The sequence below is a fragment of the Oryctolagus cuniculus genome, chromosome 13 (genome assembly GCF_964237555.1).
Source record: "Oryctolagus cuniculus chromosome 13, mOryCun1.1, whole genome shotgun sequence".
In the NCBI taxonomy this organism is placed as follows: Eukaryota; Metazoa; Chordata; class Mammalia; order Lagomorpha; family Leporidae; genus Oryctolagus; species Oryctolagus cuniculus.
The window spans coordinates 45309369-45323851 of NC_091444.1; the positions used below are offsets into that span (position 1 = coordinate 45309369).

Here is a 14483-nt window from a genome sequence, read left to right on the forward strand (position 1 = left end):
CCAGCCCAAAGTCACACAACTCATAAATGACTGAGCTAGATATCACAGAAGCTATATTAAAACTCAAGTGCTTATCAGTCTTCATGGTGAAGGACCACATAACAGCCATCACTTGCTGGTCTCTGTATTAAAGAGGGAAAAAAATAGGTACCTAGTTGCAAGTTACTTATTTCTAAGCCTGAAAGCTTGTGTGTGTGTGTGTGTGTGTGTGTGTGTGTGTGTTCCTGCTTATCCACAGGGACAGACTAGAATGGGAGTAAATGTGAATTCTGCCCAGAATGATACTTCTAGCTGGTCAACTCTGAGCTGTGTTGGCCTTCAGGCAGAAAGTCACAGTAACCAAGCAACAGAGACAAGCTGGAGAGATCTTACTGTAGCTAAAAATGAGGGTTTCTGTGCTAGTTCCAGTATCACTTTCATGGATGCCTAGTGTCTATCTGGGAAACTATCTACTTACCTACTAGAAATACTCAGCCTCTTCCTGACTACTCATCACCGTACCCTTCCCATTTCATGTGCTTTGAGTAAATTATGGATGAAGATACTTCAAACTGTGTATTTATATTTTATGGGTAAAGAAATTGGGTCTATGGCAGAAACTTACAAAGAACTCACAGAGACAATCCACAAATCTTTGGTTCTCCAGAACACTAGGATGACTCCTTATTACAGTGAGCATTCAAATTTTTTCTACAGCACTCCACTGTGCATTGCAAGAAAACAAGATTCACTGAGTGGTTCCAAGGAAAATAAACGTATATGTGTGAGTCTCTATAATCAACTAAATATGAATGAGTTCAGAGAAAGTGTACATCTGTGGTGGACTGTATGGGTTCTGATGTCCCACAGTATCAGACAGAACCCTTACTTGAAGAAAACTAATATTGTACTTAAAATAATCATGAAATGGTTTATCTAGCAAGATTTACATCTGCTGGTGTGCTGCCATATTGCTGGGCTATTTTTCATCAAATCAGCACGTTTCTTGTTAAGGAAGTTTTTGTCTCTGAGCTGTTCAGCTGAGCACACCCCTTACACCTGACAGATAAAGCCCTTTGCTCTCTGCTTCAGGACCCCACTCCCTGGCTGTGATCCATTAAATAAGGAGAGGTAAGGGAAGTCAAAGGGGAAGGAAAACCAAAATGTTTTGAAAAGAAAAATGATACCACACACATAGCACATTTCAGTTTTTGTCTCAAACTACAACTTCCCTCCTTGCCTACTTTCCTGATTGCTGATGCTCCTGCCATCTCTCTACTCATGTCCAGTGGCTGGCTTGACAGTTTCCTCTCTCAAGCCCCCACTTCCCTGCAGTGGTTGTCCTCAGTGCACACTGCTACTGCTGCCTAACGCTTATGTTTCTCCTCTTTACTTTCCCACTGTCCTCTATGACCATCATCCTGTCTCTGGCCAAGTAAAGGTTGATCCGCTCCTGTAAATGTGGGAACTATATCTGTGTGACCTTGTTTTAATCCATCTCGTTTTACTGTAACAAAATTCCTGAGGCTTGGGAATTCAAGGGCCTACATCTGCTGATAGTCTTCTTGATGGCAGGGTCACAAAGCAGTATAGGGAACCATGTGAAAGAGACATGGAGCATATGTGTGTGTCTTCTGGTCTCTCTCCCTCCTCTTATAAAGCTGCCAGTATTCAATTATGGTTCATCTACTCTGACAATTTTGTCTAATCCTAGTCATCTTCCAAAGATATCACCTCTGAACTGTGGTGGCATTAAGTTTCCAAATTTCATTTTTTTAAGATTTATGTATTTATCTGAAAGTCAGAGTTATACAGAGAGAGAAGGGGAGGCAGAGCGAGAGCAAGAGCAAGAGCGAGAGTGAGAGCAAGATAGAGTCTTCCATCCACTGCTTTACTCCCCAATTTGTCGCAATGGCCAGAGCCGCACCAATCTGAAGCCAGCAGCTTCTTCCTGGTCTCCCATAAGGGTGCAGGGTCCCAAGGACTTGGGCCATCTTCTACTGCTTTCCTAGGCCACAGCAGAGAGCTGGATAGGAAGTGGAGCAGCTGGGACTTGAACCAGCGCTCATATGGGATACTGGAACTGCAGACAGTGGCTTTTCCCGCTATGCCATGGTGTGGGCCACAGTTTCCACCTTTCTAATTCCTCACAAGAGGGATTCAATTTCAATAGGTGGACCCCTAGGGGGCATGCTCAAATCCCATATAAAACAATGCAGATCTTATTTCACCTAAAACAATGATCTCAAAATAATTTCAGAAACAAACCTAAAAAGTTATAATGTCTGGAATACAGAAGTAGGAATCTGAAGAAAACCCTTGAATTTACCTTTTTACTTCATAATTCTTCTGGGGTTCAGACATGCAAATTCCATTGCTGACTGGACACTTCAACTTGGATGTCCTTCAGGGACTTAAAAAAAGGGAATCATCTTTGCCTTTAAGAATTTTCCTCCCCCAGAGCCAGTATCATGGCACGCCAGGTTAAGCTACCACTTGGGGTGCCCACATCCCCATATTGGAGTGCCAGTTTGAGCTCTAACTCCTCTGTTTCCTACCCAGCTTCCTGTTAATGTATCCTAGAAGGAAGCAGAAGATGGCTCAAGAGCTTGAGACTCTGCCACCCAAATGGGATACCCAGATGGAATTCTAGGCTCCTGGCTTTCAAAGCCTAGCCCCTGGCATTTGAGGAATGAACCAGCAAATGGAAGTGTGCGCTTTCTCACTGTCTAATGTGCACATGCTGTCTCTTATCACTCTACCTTTCAAGTAAATTTAAACAAATAAACATTTTTTTAAAAAACTTCCTTTCCAATAAATCCCTCTACTCAATGAATGAAGTCACCAATTAGCCAGTGGACCCTTCAGAAATGTGAACATCATCCTTGACTCCCATATGCTCACCAAGATGTCACAAATCTGGCATTTACTTCTCTTAAGTTCCTACAACTTTCAACCTGCTGCCCCAGCCCTGCTCCTTTCATTCATGCAACCATCATTTATTCCCAGATTATTATGAAGAACCCTTAATGGAATCACCAAATTTTATTCTTGGCTTTTGGCTTTTCTGTTAACTTTATATATTGCAGTCAAAATTCTTCCTAGCATGAGGCATGCCACTCCCCTCCCCTTTAAAAAAAAAAGATTTATTTATTTATTTGAAAGAGTTGCAGAAAAAGAGAGAGAGAGAGAGAGAGAGAGAGAGGTCTTCCATCCACCAGTTCACTCCCCAATTGGCCACAATGGCCGAAGCTGCGCCAATCCGATGTAGGTGTAGGGGCCCAAGGACTTGGACCATCATCTACTGCTTTCCCAGGCCATAGCAGAGAACTGGATTGGAAGTGGAGCAGCCAGGACTCACACTGGTGCCCATATGGGATGCCGGCACTTCAGGTGGAGGCTTTACCCTCTGTGCCACAGTGTCGGCCACATCCACTCCCCTTCTTAAAAATCTCAGCCTCACTTAGTCTTTAATGCTCTGGGCCTCGTGTATTTCTGACTTTCTCTTAGCTCCTCTTGATGTTATCAACATCCATGGGGGACTTCCTTCACTCCCTCCAATGTACCAAGCCTTTTCAGGCTTTGGGCTGTTTATGTTTACCTGTAAACAAACACATTACTACCTAAATAAAAGGCTACTGCTTCTTTTATAGAAAGCATTTCCTTTGCAAATTTGACTAATGTGCTCTTCTTGACGCTCTCATCACCTGTGGTGCATCCATTCTAGCAGGTTATTTTTCATACAGTATGTTTATGCCCTGTGTACTTTTTTTTGCATCCTCTATGAGCTTAGCAGGCCATTGGAAGAGAGGAAAATATCTTTTTGGAGTCAACATTTATTCAACACCTACTTTGAGCTTAGTATTATTCTCACATTCTCAACAATTCCGTGAGATTGGTTGTCTGTTTTATAGAGAGGAGCCCAAGGCACAGAGAGATTAAGTATCTTACCCAGTATTACACAACTAATAAGTGAAGCTGAGATTCCAACTCAGACAGTCTGGATCTAGTGCCTGCAGCCTTACCAGCTGTTTTAAGCGCTTGTATTATTGTTACATATCCAGCTTCTCACCAAGTGCCAGAGGTTTAATAGGTGCTCAGGATAAATTTTTCAAGTTAAAAATTGAAGGCAGTGAAGGTTTCTATCAAGTATTGGAGCCCATCAAAGGAGGAATGGTGTCCTTCAAGAATCTGGTGTTTAAAAACCCAGAAGGAGAAACTTGAGCCTTAAATGAATGGGGAAATTGGCAGGCCCTTAGGGCATCAGGGTTGTGTTGTGAGGATCAAAGAAGCAGTGTGAGTGAATGCTCTAGGAGAAGGGGAAAGTGCTAACCACTTCCACAGTGGTAGCTGTGGGAGGACATTTAGCTGCCTTTTAGCAAGCCACTTTTGAAAATAAATGTTTATGCTAAACTAGAACTAGGGAATGACAGAGCAGTAAAGTAGCAGGGCAGGGCAAGGAGGGGATGAGCCAGCCATGCTGCTGTCTGCCGCAGAGGTAGGAGACATGCAAGCATGAGCGATTTTATCAACAAGACAAGGCCACCCACGCCAAGCAGGCATCTACTGTGATATGGTGACTATGGTGTGGAGCTAAATAAATGTTTCTGTAAACAACAACAAAAACAGTGTAACCACAAATGTGTCCTGCATACACGTCCTCAGGAGGCAGATTGTACCTAATCGAGCGGAGAAGAAAGCCTCCTCCTGTGACCCACTGGGCCATGTGAGGGCAGGAACCACGGCAGCAGGGGCCTTTGAGCACATGCTGGAGGAACAGAAAAGCAACCGAGGGGAATCCTTTCCCTGTCAGTAGCTGGGAAAGCATTTGCTCCCAGAGATTGGACGTAATGCAGTGGCTACAGGAGTGTGTCCTCCTCCTCCTCACTGTGCTCTGTGATGCTGCTTTTCAGAGTGTCCAGCAAATTACTGCAGAAATGGCGGAGCTTGTGTGGTGGAGAAAAATGGTCCCACATGTCGGTAAGGAGCATGGTCTGTCTTTCTTTTCTGGCTTACTTACTTTTCTAGAGGTTATTATAATAGAACACCAATCAGTATGTGGTTATTAAAGTTAAAAAAAGTGATAATGGCAGTAGGTGTGTTTATCTTTCCGAATAAGAGAAATAAAAAGTATATTTCAGAAAAAATACAACCTAATATGATTTTCCATGTTCTTCAACATTTTATATTATGTGGAATATGTGGTTATAATATTCATCGTTAGTTGTTCTCAGTACATATCAAATTTAAAAAGATTTTCTAATATGGCTATTCTATTTCAGATGAATTTAGTCTGTATTTCTTTTATCTCTGTTAATGTTAAATTCCATATTTTTCTGTTCTAACAGTTAAAATTAGTTCATAAGTAAGACCATTTTTGGTTTATTGAATGAATGTTTATGAGTAAAGTTAAAGTACAGGTAAGGAATGTATTTGCATACTCAAAGCAAGAATAAACAAGAACAGGCCTTGTAATTTCTTTGAGGAATTATTTATATTGCATATCAAAGATTGCTTCAGTTTATTCTTTCACCATTTAGGGAATTGTTCAAAAAAGTTGCATAAACCTCAATGGAAATGGTACATATTCCACTATATTTGCTTTTAATCTAGCAGACCAATGAATATATTGTGGTTTATTGGAAAACTGAAGTTTGATAATCAAGTCCTAACAAAACCCACATAAGTATCAAAAAAGTGATTAATAATTGTTTTTATGGCTGGCACCGTGGCTCACTAGGATAATCCTCCGCCTGCGGCGCTGGCATCCCGGGTTCCAGTTCCGGTTGGGGCGCCAGATTCTATCCCGGTTGCTCCTCTTCCAGTCCAGCTCTCTGCTGTGGCCCAGGAAGGCAGTGGAGGATGGCCCAAGTGCTTGAGCCCTGCACCCGCATGGGAGACCAGGAGGAAGCACCTGGCTCCTGGCTTCGTATCAGCGCAACACACCAGCCATAGCAGCCATTTGGGGGGTGAGCCAATGGAAGGAAGACCTCTCTCTCTGTCTCTCTCTCATACTGTCTAACTCTGCTTGGCAAAAAATAAATAAAAAATTAATAATAATAATTGTTTTTATAATTATACCATTCTAAGTAAGCATATGTATTAGGAAAGCAGTTTATTCCTAAAAAATGAAAAACAAAAACTTCTACTAGTTAAAAAAAAACCAAAAATGTTATGAGATTTATTTAGCCATTGCTTTCATGTTGAAATCAGATTACTAAAGAGTTTCTCAGAGTGTTTGTCTCCTGAATTCATTATGCAATTGATTTTACATCTCAACAAAATTGTACTTTTCCTCATATCCATTTTCATAAATTTTAACTTATCAAAAACTAATAATAGACAGGAATGCAGGATGTATAATATTAGTTTCTAAAATTTTTTGAAATTGAGAATGATGGCATAAATTATATTATTGAATGTCAGCTGTGTATATAATGTTAATTCAAGTCAACTGTACAATAGGGAGCTCTAAATTTTGTCCTTTTCGGCCGGTACTGTGGCTCAAACAGGTGCTTCAATCCTATATGTGATGGGAGCATTGCAAACAGCAACTTAACCTGCTATAGCAAAGCATCAGCCTCCTTCCAAGTGAACTCTAACATAGTACCAGAACAACAGAGTGACCACTAAAAAGATAAAGACCAAAAATAATCAATTATAATAGGTTTTCATAAGAGCCAAATCTTAACACACCGGGTGAAATCATCAGAGACTTGGAAAGCAAGTGGTCATGCGATCTCCAGGTTGTTTTGTTAGATGAACCATCATGTTTGTGTTTTAGCTCTAAGGTCATCTCTCTCCTCCAACTTTGCTTTTAAAAACACATATTGCCGGTGTCGTGGCTCACTAAGCTAATCCTCTGCCTTGTGGCGCTGGCACACCGGGTTCTAGTCCTGGGCGGGGCGCCGGATTCTGTCCCGGTTGCCCCTCTTCCAGGCCAGCTCTCTGCTATGGTCCGGGAGTGCAGTGGAGGATGGCCCAAGTGCTTGGGCCCTGCACCCCATGGGAGATCAGGAAAAGCACCTGGCTCCTGCCTTTGGATCAGTGCAATGCTCCGGCCGCAGTGCGCCGGCCGTGGCGGCCATTGGAGGGTGAACCAACGGCAAAAGGAAGACCTTTCTCTCTGTCTCTCTCTCTCTCACTGTCCACTCTGCCTGTCAAAAAAAATTTTTTTTGTCCTTTTCAACCTTGGTAGTTAGGAAAGAAACTGAGATTTTAGTGTCAGCTGAGCAAGCAAGGAGCTTTGCTACTTGGCACCATCCTTGTGCAAGGAAATAAACTTTAGCACTTGAAATTCAGATGTAAAAGAACTAAATTTATTTCTCTAAGATTGGAAAACTCAAAGATACAGGAAAAGGTGAAACAGAGGATTCAGAAAAGGATGGATGTAATCAGATAATAGGATTTAATCAGATAATAGGATTTAATAAGATAATAGGATAATATTAACTGCTATAATTTGCTCATTACAAACTGTAGACATGTATCTAAATGTTCACTGTGTCTCATAAATATTTACAATTATTAATAATCAAGAACTTAATGCTTAAAGAGAGGGAAATACGAATCTGATTTGATCTTCACACTTTGAATACATGGTTGGTTTTTTACACACAACTCATAAGTAAGTGTTATTAAAATAAAGGCAATTTTAAAGAAGAAAGGAGGAAAAACAATGGAGATGAATGCAGAAAGGAATTCACTATGCGGAAAGTCAATCAAGTATTCTGATATGTTATTTCTGAAAGCAAATAATTCTTTTAAAACAGCAAAATCACTACAATGACCATCAATATAAACAAATACTTAATGCTATCCACAATGTAGAAATGAAAAAATAACTCGTGAAACTTTTGCATATTCTAATATGGCAGTCTTTTCATTTAAATTATTTCTTTAGAATTGTGACCTGCAAAAGAAATATATGTGTATCAAAATAAATTTTTGAGAATATATACTACTGTATACATACTACTGTATACCCAAGTCCTACTATGTTATAATAAATATATCCATATAAATATATAATCTTCCTTTCTCACACACACACATAAGCATGTTTTTATCTTTCTTTTTTTTACAGAAATGTGATTTTAGATATTGCTTTGCACTTTTTCCTGTGAAACATCATGGTTATTCTTCTATGTTGGTATACTTGAATCTAGATTAGTCTTTTACTGTCAATGTAGTACTGAGTACTCCTTAATCTTCCCGTGTTTTAGCTGCTTCCTCAGTAAAATAGAGAAAATAAGAGCACCTTTCTCATGGGGTAGTTATGAGGTTAAAGGAGTTAATACATGAAAAACATTTTAGAAGATATTATAGGAATTTTAGTCATTAGTATTATGATATTGTTGTTTGGTAATGCATACAATATGCAATGTATGCATTCATATTTTAACACCACCAATGTCCTATTATTTGTCATTTAATTCCTTATTTTCTTCCACAAATAATCTTAAAATATTCATCCTTTCATTTACCCTTGGCCAATTTATTATTTTAAATCTAACAACTCCTAACAAGATACCATGTAGCCATGTAAATTAAAGTTAAATTAATATCCAGGGGAGGGTGTTGTAGCACAGAGGGTTAAGCCACTGATTGAGATGCCCATATCCCATATCTGAATACCAATTCAAGTCCTGAATACTCTGCTCCAATTTAGCTTTGTGTTAATGCATCTTCCTTCCCTCCCTTGCAAACATTTTAAAAAATTAATTATAGGGGAGAGTGTTGTGGCATAGTGGCTAAATCTTCCATCTGTGAAGCTGGCATTCTATATGGGCACCAGTTCATGCTGCTCCCTTTCTGATCCAGCCCCTGCTAATGGCCTGGGAAGGGCAGCAGAAGATGGTCGAAGTGCTTGGGCCCCTGCTACTCACATGGGAGACCTGGAGGAAGCTCCTGTCTCCTGGCTTTGGCCTGGCCCAGCCCCAGCCATTGCAACCACCTGGGGAGGGAACCAGCGGATGAAAGATCTCTCTTTCTCTCTCTGTCTCTCCCTCTCCCTCTGTAACTCTGATTTCCAGATAAATACATCTTTTTAAAAATTAATTATAAGTTCAAATTAGTTACCCTTTCATTTTTCACATATAGATTTTTCTTTTCAACTTAAGTTTAAATGAAGACTTAGAATACAAATTTTAGAGTACAGGTAGGGGTCCTCTGGAAAGGTGATGGCTTTATGTATCCTGTTCCAAAACATGGGAATTCATTGTCCTTGTCCCCTGAAGATAGTAGAACCAAAAAGAGAAGACCAGGTCACTCTCATTCTGGCCCTTTGTGAATCTAAGAATTTCATGAATATCTGTGGGAAATTATTATTAAAGTCTTTAGATTTCCCCTTGGGTTTGGAGCTAAAGAAAGATCCAAGTGATTTAAAAAGAATATCATTGAGTTGCTAGGAGTTCATAACATGTATAAGCATAGAAACTACCAGGTGAACCATGGTTTTCCATCCGTGGAGAAGCACCCACAGCTTGACAGGTTTGAGGGCCAAAGAAGCAAACTGTAAGCCAAAAAGAGGGTGTTACATTATTATGTTAGTTTCATTTATCAATGTATCTGCTAGAAAATAGACTGAGTAATACAGTACAAATTCCAAATTCCAAATTAATATGGAAAGCATGAAAGATGTTAAAAGAAAGAAATTTATTAAGTTAGTATGGGTAAAGGAGACAAAAAGGAAAAGCATGAAATTAGAATACATAGTAACACATAAGTATATAAATATATATCTATTCATTTACATCATTTTACGCCTCACATTATTTTGTTCATAACAAAAAAGAATATTATTTTCCTTTATCCAGTGTGTACAATGATAATATATATTTGACTAAAAAGGAAACTTTCATAAAAGTCTACAAGTTTTGGCTCACCCTATTTATCTGTGTTCTGAAAAAACAGAAAATCAACAATGAAGTGATGACAGAAGACCATAATGACCTGTTAGAAAGTTTAAATACCATTTCTAGTAAACTCTTTTATTAAAGACATACTTTAGTATTTTTTAAGAGTTATTTATTTGAAAGGCAGAGTAGGAGAGAGATCTTCCATCTAGTGATTTAGTCTCCAACTGTCTGTATGGGCCAAGCCAAAGCCAGGAACTGGAAATTCCATCCAGGTCTCCCATGTGGGTGGCAAGGAACCCAAACATCTGGGCATCATTTGTTGCCTCTCAGCACATCAGCAGGAGCCTAGTGCAGAGAAGCCAGAGCAGATGAGATTCAAACCAGGTTCTCCAACACGGGACAGGGGCATCCTAAGCAGCAACCTCACCTGAAATTGAAAAGACAATAAAAATGGTAATTCCTCATTTTGCACTTGCCTCACCTTGTAGTATGTGAGAGTGAATCACTTTTGTTTTTGAGGAAATAAAAGTTATTTTTTCAATGACTTCTCACTTAATACATGCCTGGCATTCTGAAAGCTGTCTGAATAATGTGCAGACTAAAGAATGAATGAACGTGGAGAGTTCTGAAATTTCAAGGAAAAGCATAGTCAGTATGTTAATTATGTTCTTAACTGTATTGAGATATGAACACATGACCTCACCATAACCTCAATTACTAATCAAAAAAGAACTATTGAGGACTTTCTGTGTATGCACCAGAAGAATGATTTGTGAACATATAACATGTTCATTGTACTAAAAAGAAATGACTGCAGTCTGTAGGATTTGTTCACTGAAAGAAAGTCAGCTTTGCTATAATGACAGAAGAGGGTGCTCTTAAACTAGGAATCTTGAGAACTGCCTCAAATTCTCAACCCTACCCACAAAATGAAGAGACAAGTATGAATTCTATGTATACAAAACCACTGTAGAAAATAAAATTCAATGTATGAATTCCTCCCCAACCCCTGCCAGCACCAAGCATTAAAAAAGAAACCTAAACCAAAGAAGAAAATGCAAGAACACCAACTCCAATTCCAAGCTGAACTAAACATTGGTCTTTTTTTAGAAAGCATTTGAGGCCGGCGCCACAGCTCACTAGGCTAATCTTCCGCCTAGTGGCGCTGGCACATTCGGTTCTAGTCCCGGTCAGGGTGCCAGATTCTGTCCGGTTGCCCCTCTTCCAGGCCAGCTCTCTGCTGTGGTCAGGGAGTGCAGTGGAGGATGGCCCAAGTACTTGGGCCCTGCACCCCATGGGAGACCAGGAGAAGCACCTGGCTCCTGCCTTCGGATCAGCGTGGTGCGCCAGCCGCGGCGGCCATTGGAGGGTGAACCAACGGCAAAGGAAGACCTTTCTCTCTGTCTCTCTGTCTCTCTCTCTCTCTCACTCTCCACTTTGCCTTAAAAAAAAAAAAAAGCATTTGAGGATATTTAAAAATACACACACAAAACTTAATTGAGAATTTTAAAACTTAAGTTCAAAAACTGCCAAAATATTGAGATGCCATTGAACACAAGAATTGAATCAGTTGAGTTTACTGAACTCAGGTAATGAAATAAATAAGATATAAAGATTAAATTACAATTTCCCATGGACCTGAGATGAAGAGTCAGTGAGAACATAATTGTAAGTAGAAGATAAGGAATATGAATAAATTAGAGTCCCTGAAGAGAGAAACAAAACAATGGAACAAAACCATTATTTAAAACTACAGACCAAGGAAACATTTTCAGAAATGAAAGAATACCTGAATCTACGTATTTAAAGAGTTGACCATGGTCTGTAAAATTTAGCACAAAATCAGCTACCACAGCACATTTCCTAGTAAAAGTATTAGACAACGATATAAAAACAATCCTCATTGTCTCCAGAGAAGAAAACCAAATAGCATACAAGAATAAAGGATTTAATTGGGATTAGACATTTTAAAGCAAAGAAATGTGATTGTCCCCATTCTTGATTTTTTTAAAAAAAGCAATAATGAAAATATGAATTAATGCATGTTTGCTTATTATTGTGATACACTATTTTTTGAAAAAAAATTATTTATTTATTTGAGACACAGTTACAGACAGAGAGGGAGAGAGAGAGCGATCTTCTATCTGCTGGTTCACTTCCCAAATGGCCACAACAAGCTGGAGATGGGCCATTTTGAAGCCAGGATCCAGGAGATTCCTCTGGGTCTCCCACATGGGTGCAGGAACCCTGCACATTGGCCACTCTCCACTGATTTCCCAGGCCATTAGCAGGGAGTTGGATTGGAAGTAGAGCAGCCAGGACTCAAACTGGCACCCATATGAGATGCTGGCACTACAAGGAAGCTTAATCTGCTAAACCCCAGCGCTGGCCCCCTCTTCATTCTTAAATGCAGCATCTTCCGTAATGGAGAATCTCAAAGGCACTTCCATTAAGACAAGGCTGTCTTAACTGATAGATCATATTATACTGGAAGCAGTCACCATACAATTTGACCCTGTTCTCCCCACCCCAAAATCATGATAATTAGAAGTTAAGATGAAAGCACAGCTGGAAAACCCTAAAGGAGCAGTGATTAAAACTCAAGCAATAGAAACAATTTAGTAAATAAGCTTGGAGGATATAAAACTAGTGTTTTTATAAGATGTTATTTACTTAAAAGATCGAAGAGAGAGGGAGGGAAGGAGGAAGAAGGGAGAAAGAGATTGATCTCTCATCTGCTGGTTTACTCCCCAAATGGCTGCAATGGCCAGGCCAAAGCCAGGAGCCAGAAACTTCATTGGATTTTCCACATGGGTTCAGGGTCCCAAGTACTTGGGCAACCTTCTGTTGCTCTCCCAGGCACATTAGCAGGGAGCTGGATCTGAAGAAGAGCAGCTAGGACTCAAACTGGCACCCATATGGGATAACGGCATTACAGGCAGCAGCTTTACCTGTTACACCACAATACCAGCTCCATAAAATTTTATTTAAAATTTTTTTCTCATCAAACAAAAGAAAAAAAATAGTAAGCAATATTAAAAAATGAAAAAATGAATAGCAGGAAACCTGATGGAATATACTTTTCTCACATGTATCAGAAAAAGGACAGATATCTCTAATACAGAAAGAACTATGTAAAATGCAGAGACAATGCAAACATGATAGAAAAAATACAAAAGATTAATTTGTAAACATATAAAATGATGCCTGAATTAGATCCTCCAAACAGAATCAGTAAGATATATATGACTATGAAGAGGAGATTTAGTATTGGAATTCAACCCAAGTTTGAAGGACAGAACCAGAGGAGCCAATGATGTGACTTCCTGACCAAAGCTGAAGGCTGAAGAAAGGAAACTGGGTGGGGCAGGTGCACATGGTTGGGGTAGGGGGTACTTCCCATAGTTCAAAGGCCAGGGAACCAAGAGCTCTGCTGTCTAAGGACAGAAGATGGAAGTCCCACCTCAAGGAGAGAGGGCAAGTTTGCTCTTTTTCCACCTTTCTGTTCTATGCAGGCTCTCAGTGGGTTGGATGATACCCACTCAACAGTGGCGAGGATAGATCACTTTTACTTAATTGGCTGGCTCAAATACTAATATCTTCTAGAAACACCCTAAGACACACAGAAAATACATTTTATCAACTGTATAGGCATTCCATAGTACAGATAATACATAAAATTAACTGTCATGATACTTAAACATGAAAAAAGATTCAAATTCATAAGAAAAAAACAAATTTAAATTGCACTAAGATGCCATTTCCCACCTCTTAGATGAGGAATATTTTTTCTGGTTAAGTGTCATAGGCGTTTTGCTAGTGGAAAAGTAAATTGATACAATTCTTTCAGATGTGAATTTGGCAACTCCTAACAAAACTACATATTCATTTACTTTCTGACCTAACAATTTCTAATTATAGAATTTCTTGTGTTAGTACAGCTCTAACATTATGACAGTACGTGTCCACAAGGCTACTCTCTCCAGCATTTTTATAATTTAAAAGCATTGGAAAGAGCCAACTGCCTGCACACAGGAAAGTAGCCAAACAAACTATAATATATCCATACAATGGAGTACAGTGAGACTGTGGGAGCAGCTAAGGAGTCTCTTAGACAAGGTGTAGGAAAAGTGTGACCTGAGACAAGCTAAAGGAAAAGGAAAAAATGTAGCCATAGTCACTGGAAGTATTCTATAGATTTACTTCATTTTACTTGAATATTAAAAATAACCAAAAGAGTATTATTACTGATAAATTATAAGTCAGGCCCCACTTAAGTGTTTGATATGTGGGTGACCTTAACTTGAACTTACAGGGCAGATGAAAGTACATTTAATTTGGCAATAAAAGTTAAGACTTAATGAAATAAAGGCAAGAAAGTGGGAGAGTCCAATTCAAACCTAGGTCAGTTAGCCAGGACCTCTGCTCTTAAGTCTCAATTCTTTTTGTACATTGGCTCTTTGAAGATTTTTTTAAAAAGATTTAGTTATTTATTTGAAAGACAGAGTTAGAGAGATAGAGAGAAAGAGAGAGAGAGAGATAGCGAGAGAGAGAAAATCTTCCATCAGCTGTTGCACTCCCCAAATGGCTGCAATGGCTGGAGCTGAGCCAATCTGAAGTCAGGAGCCAGGAGCTGCTTCGGGC

At 39.5% G+C, this 14483-nt stretch overlaps 1 protein-coding gene across 1 annotated transcript in view; it reads left to right on the forward strand.

Annotated features, from left to right (window-relative positions):
* Positions 1 to 14483, forward strand: part of MALRD1 (MAM and LDL receptor class A domain containing 1) — a 397632-nt gene that overhangs the window by 348318 nt on the left and 34831 nt on the right. The window contains exon 32 of the mRNA XM_008268638.4: positions 4893 to 4959. Coding sequence (XP_008266860.3) covers positions 4893 to 4959 — 67 coding nt within the window. The remainder of the gene's footprint in view (positions 1 to 4892; positions 4960 to 14483) is intronic.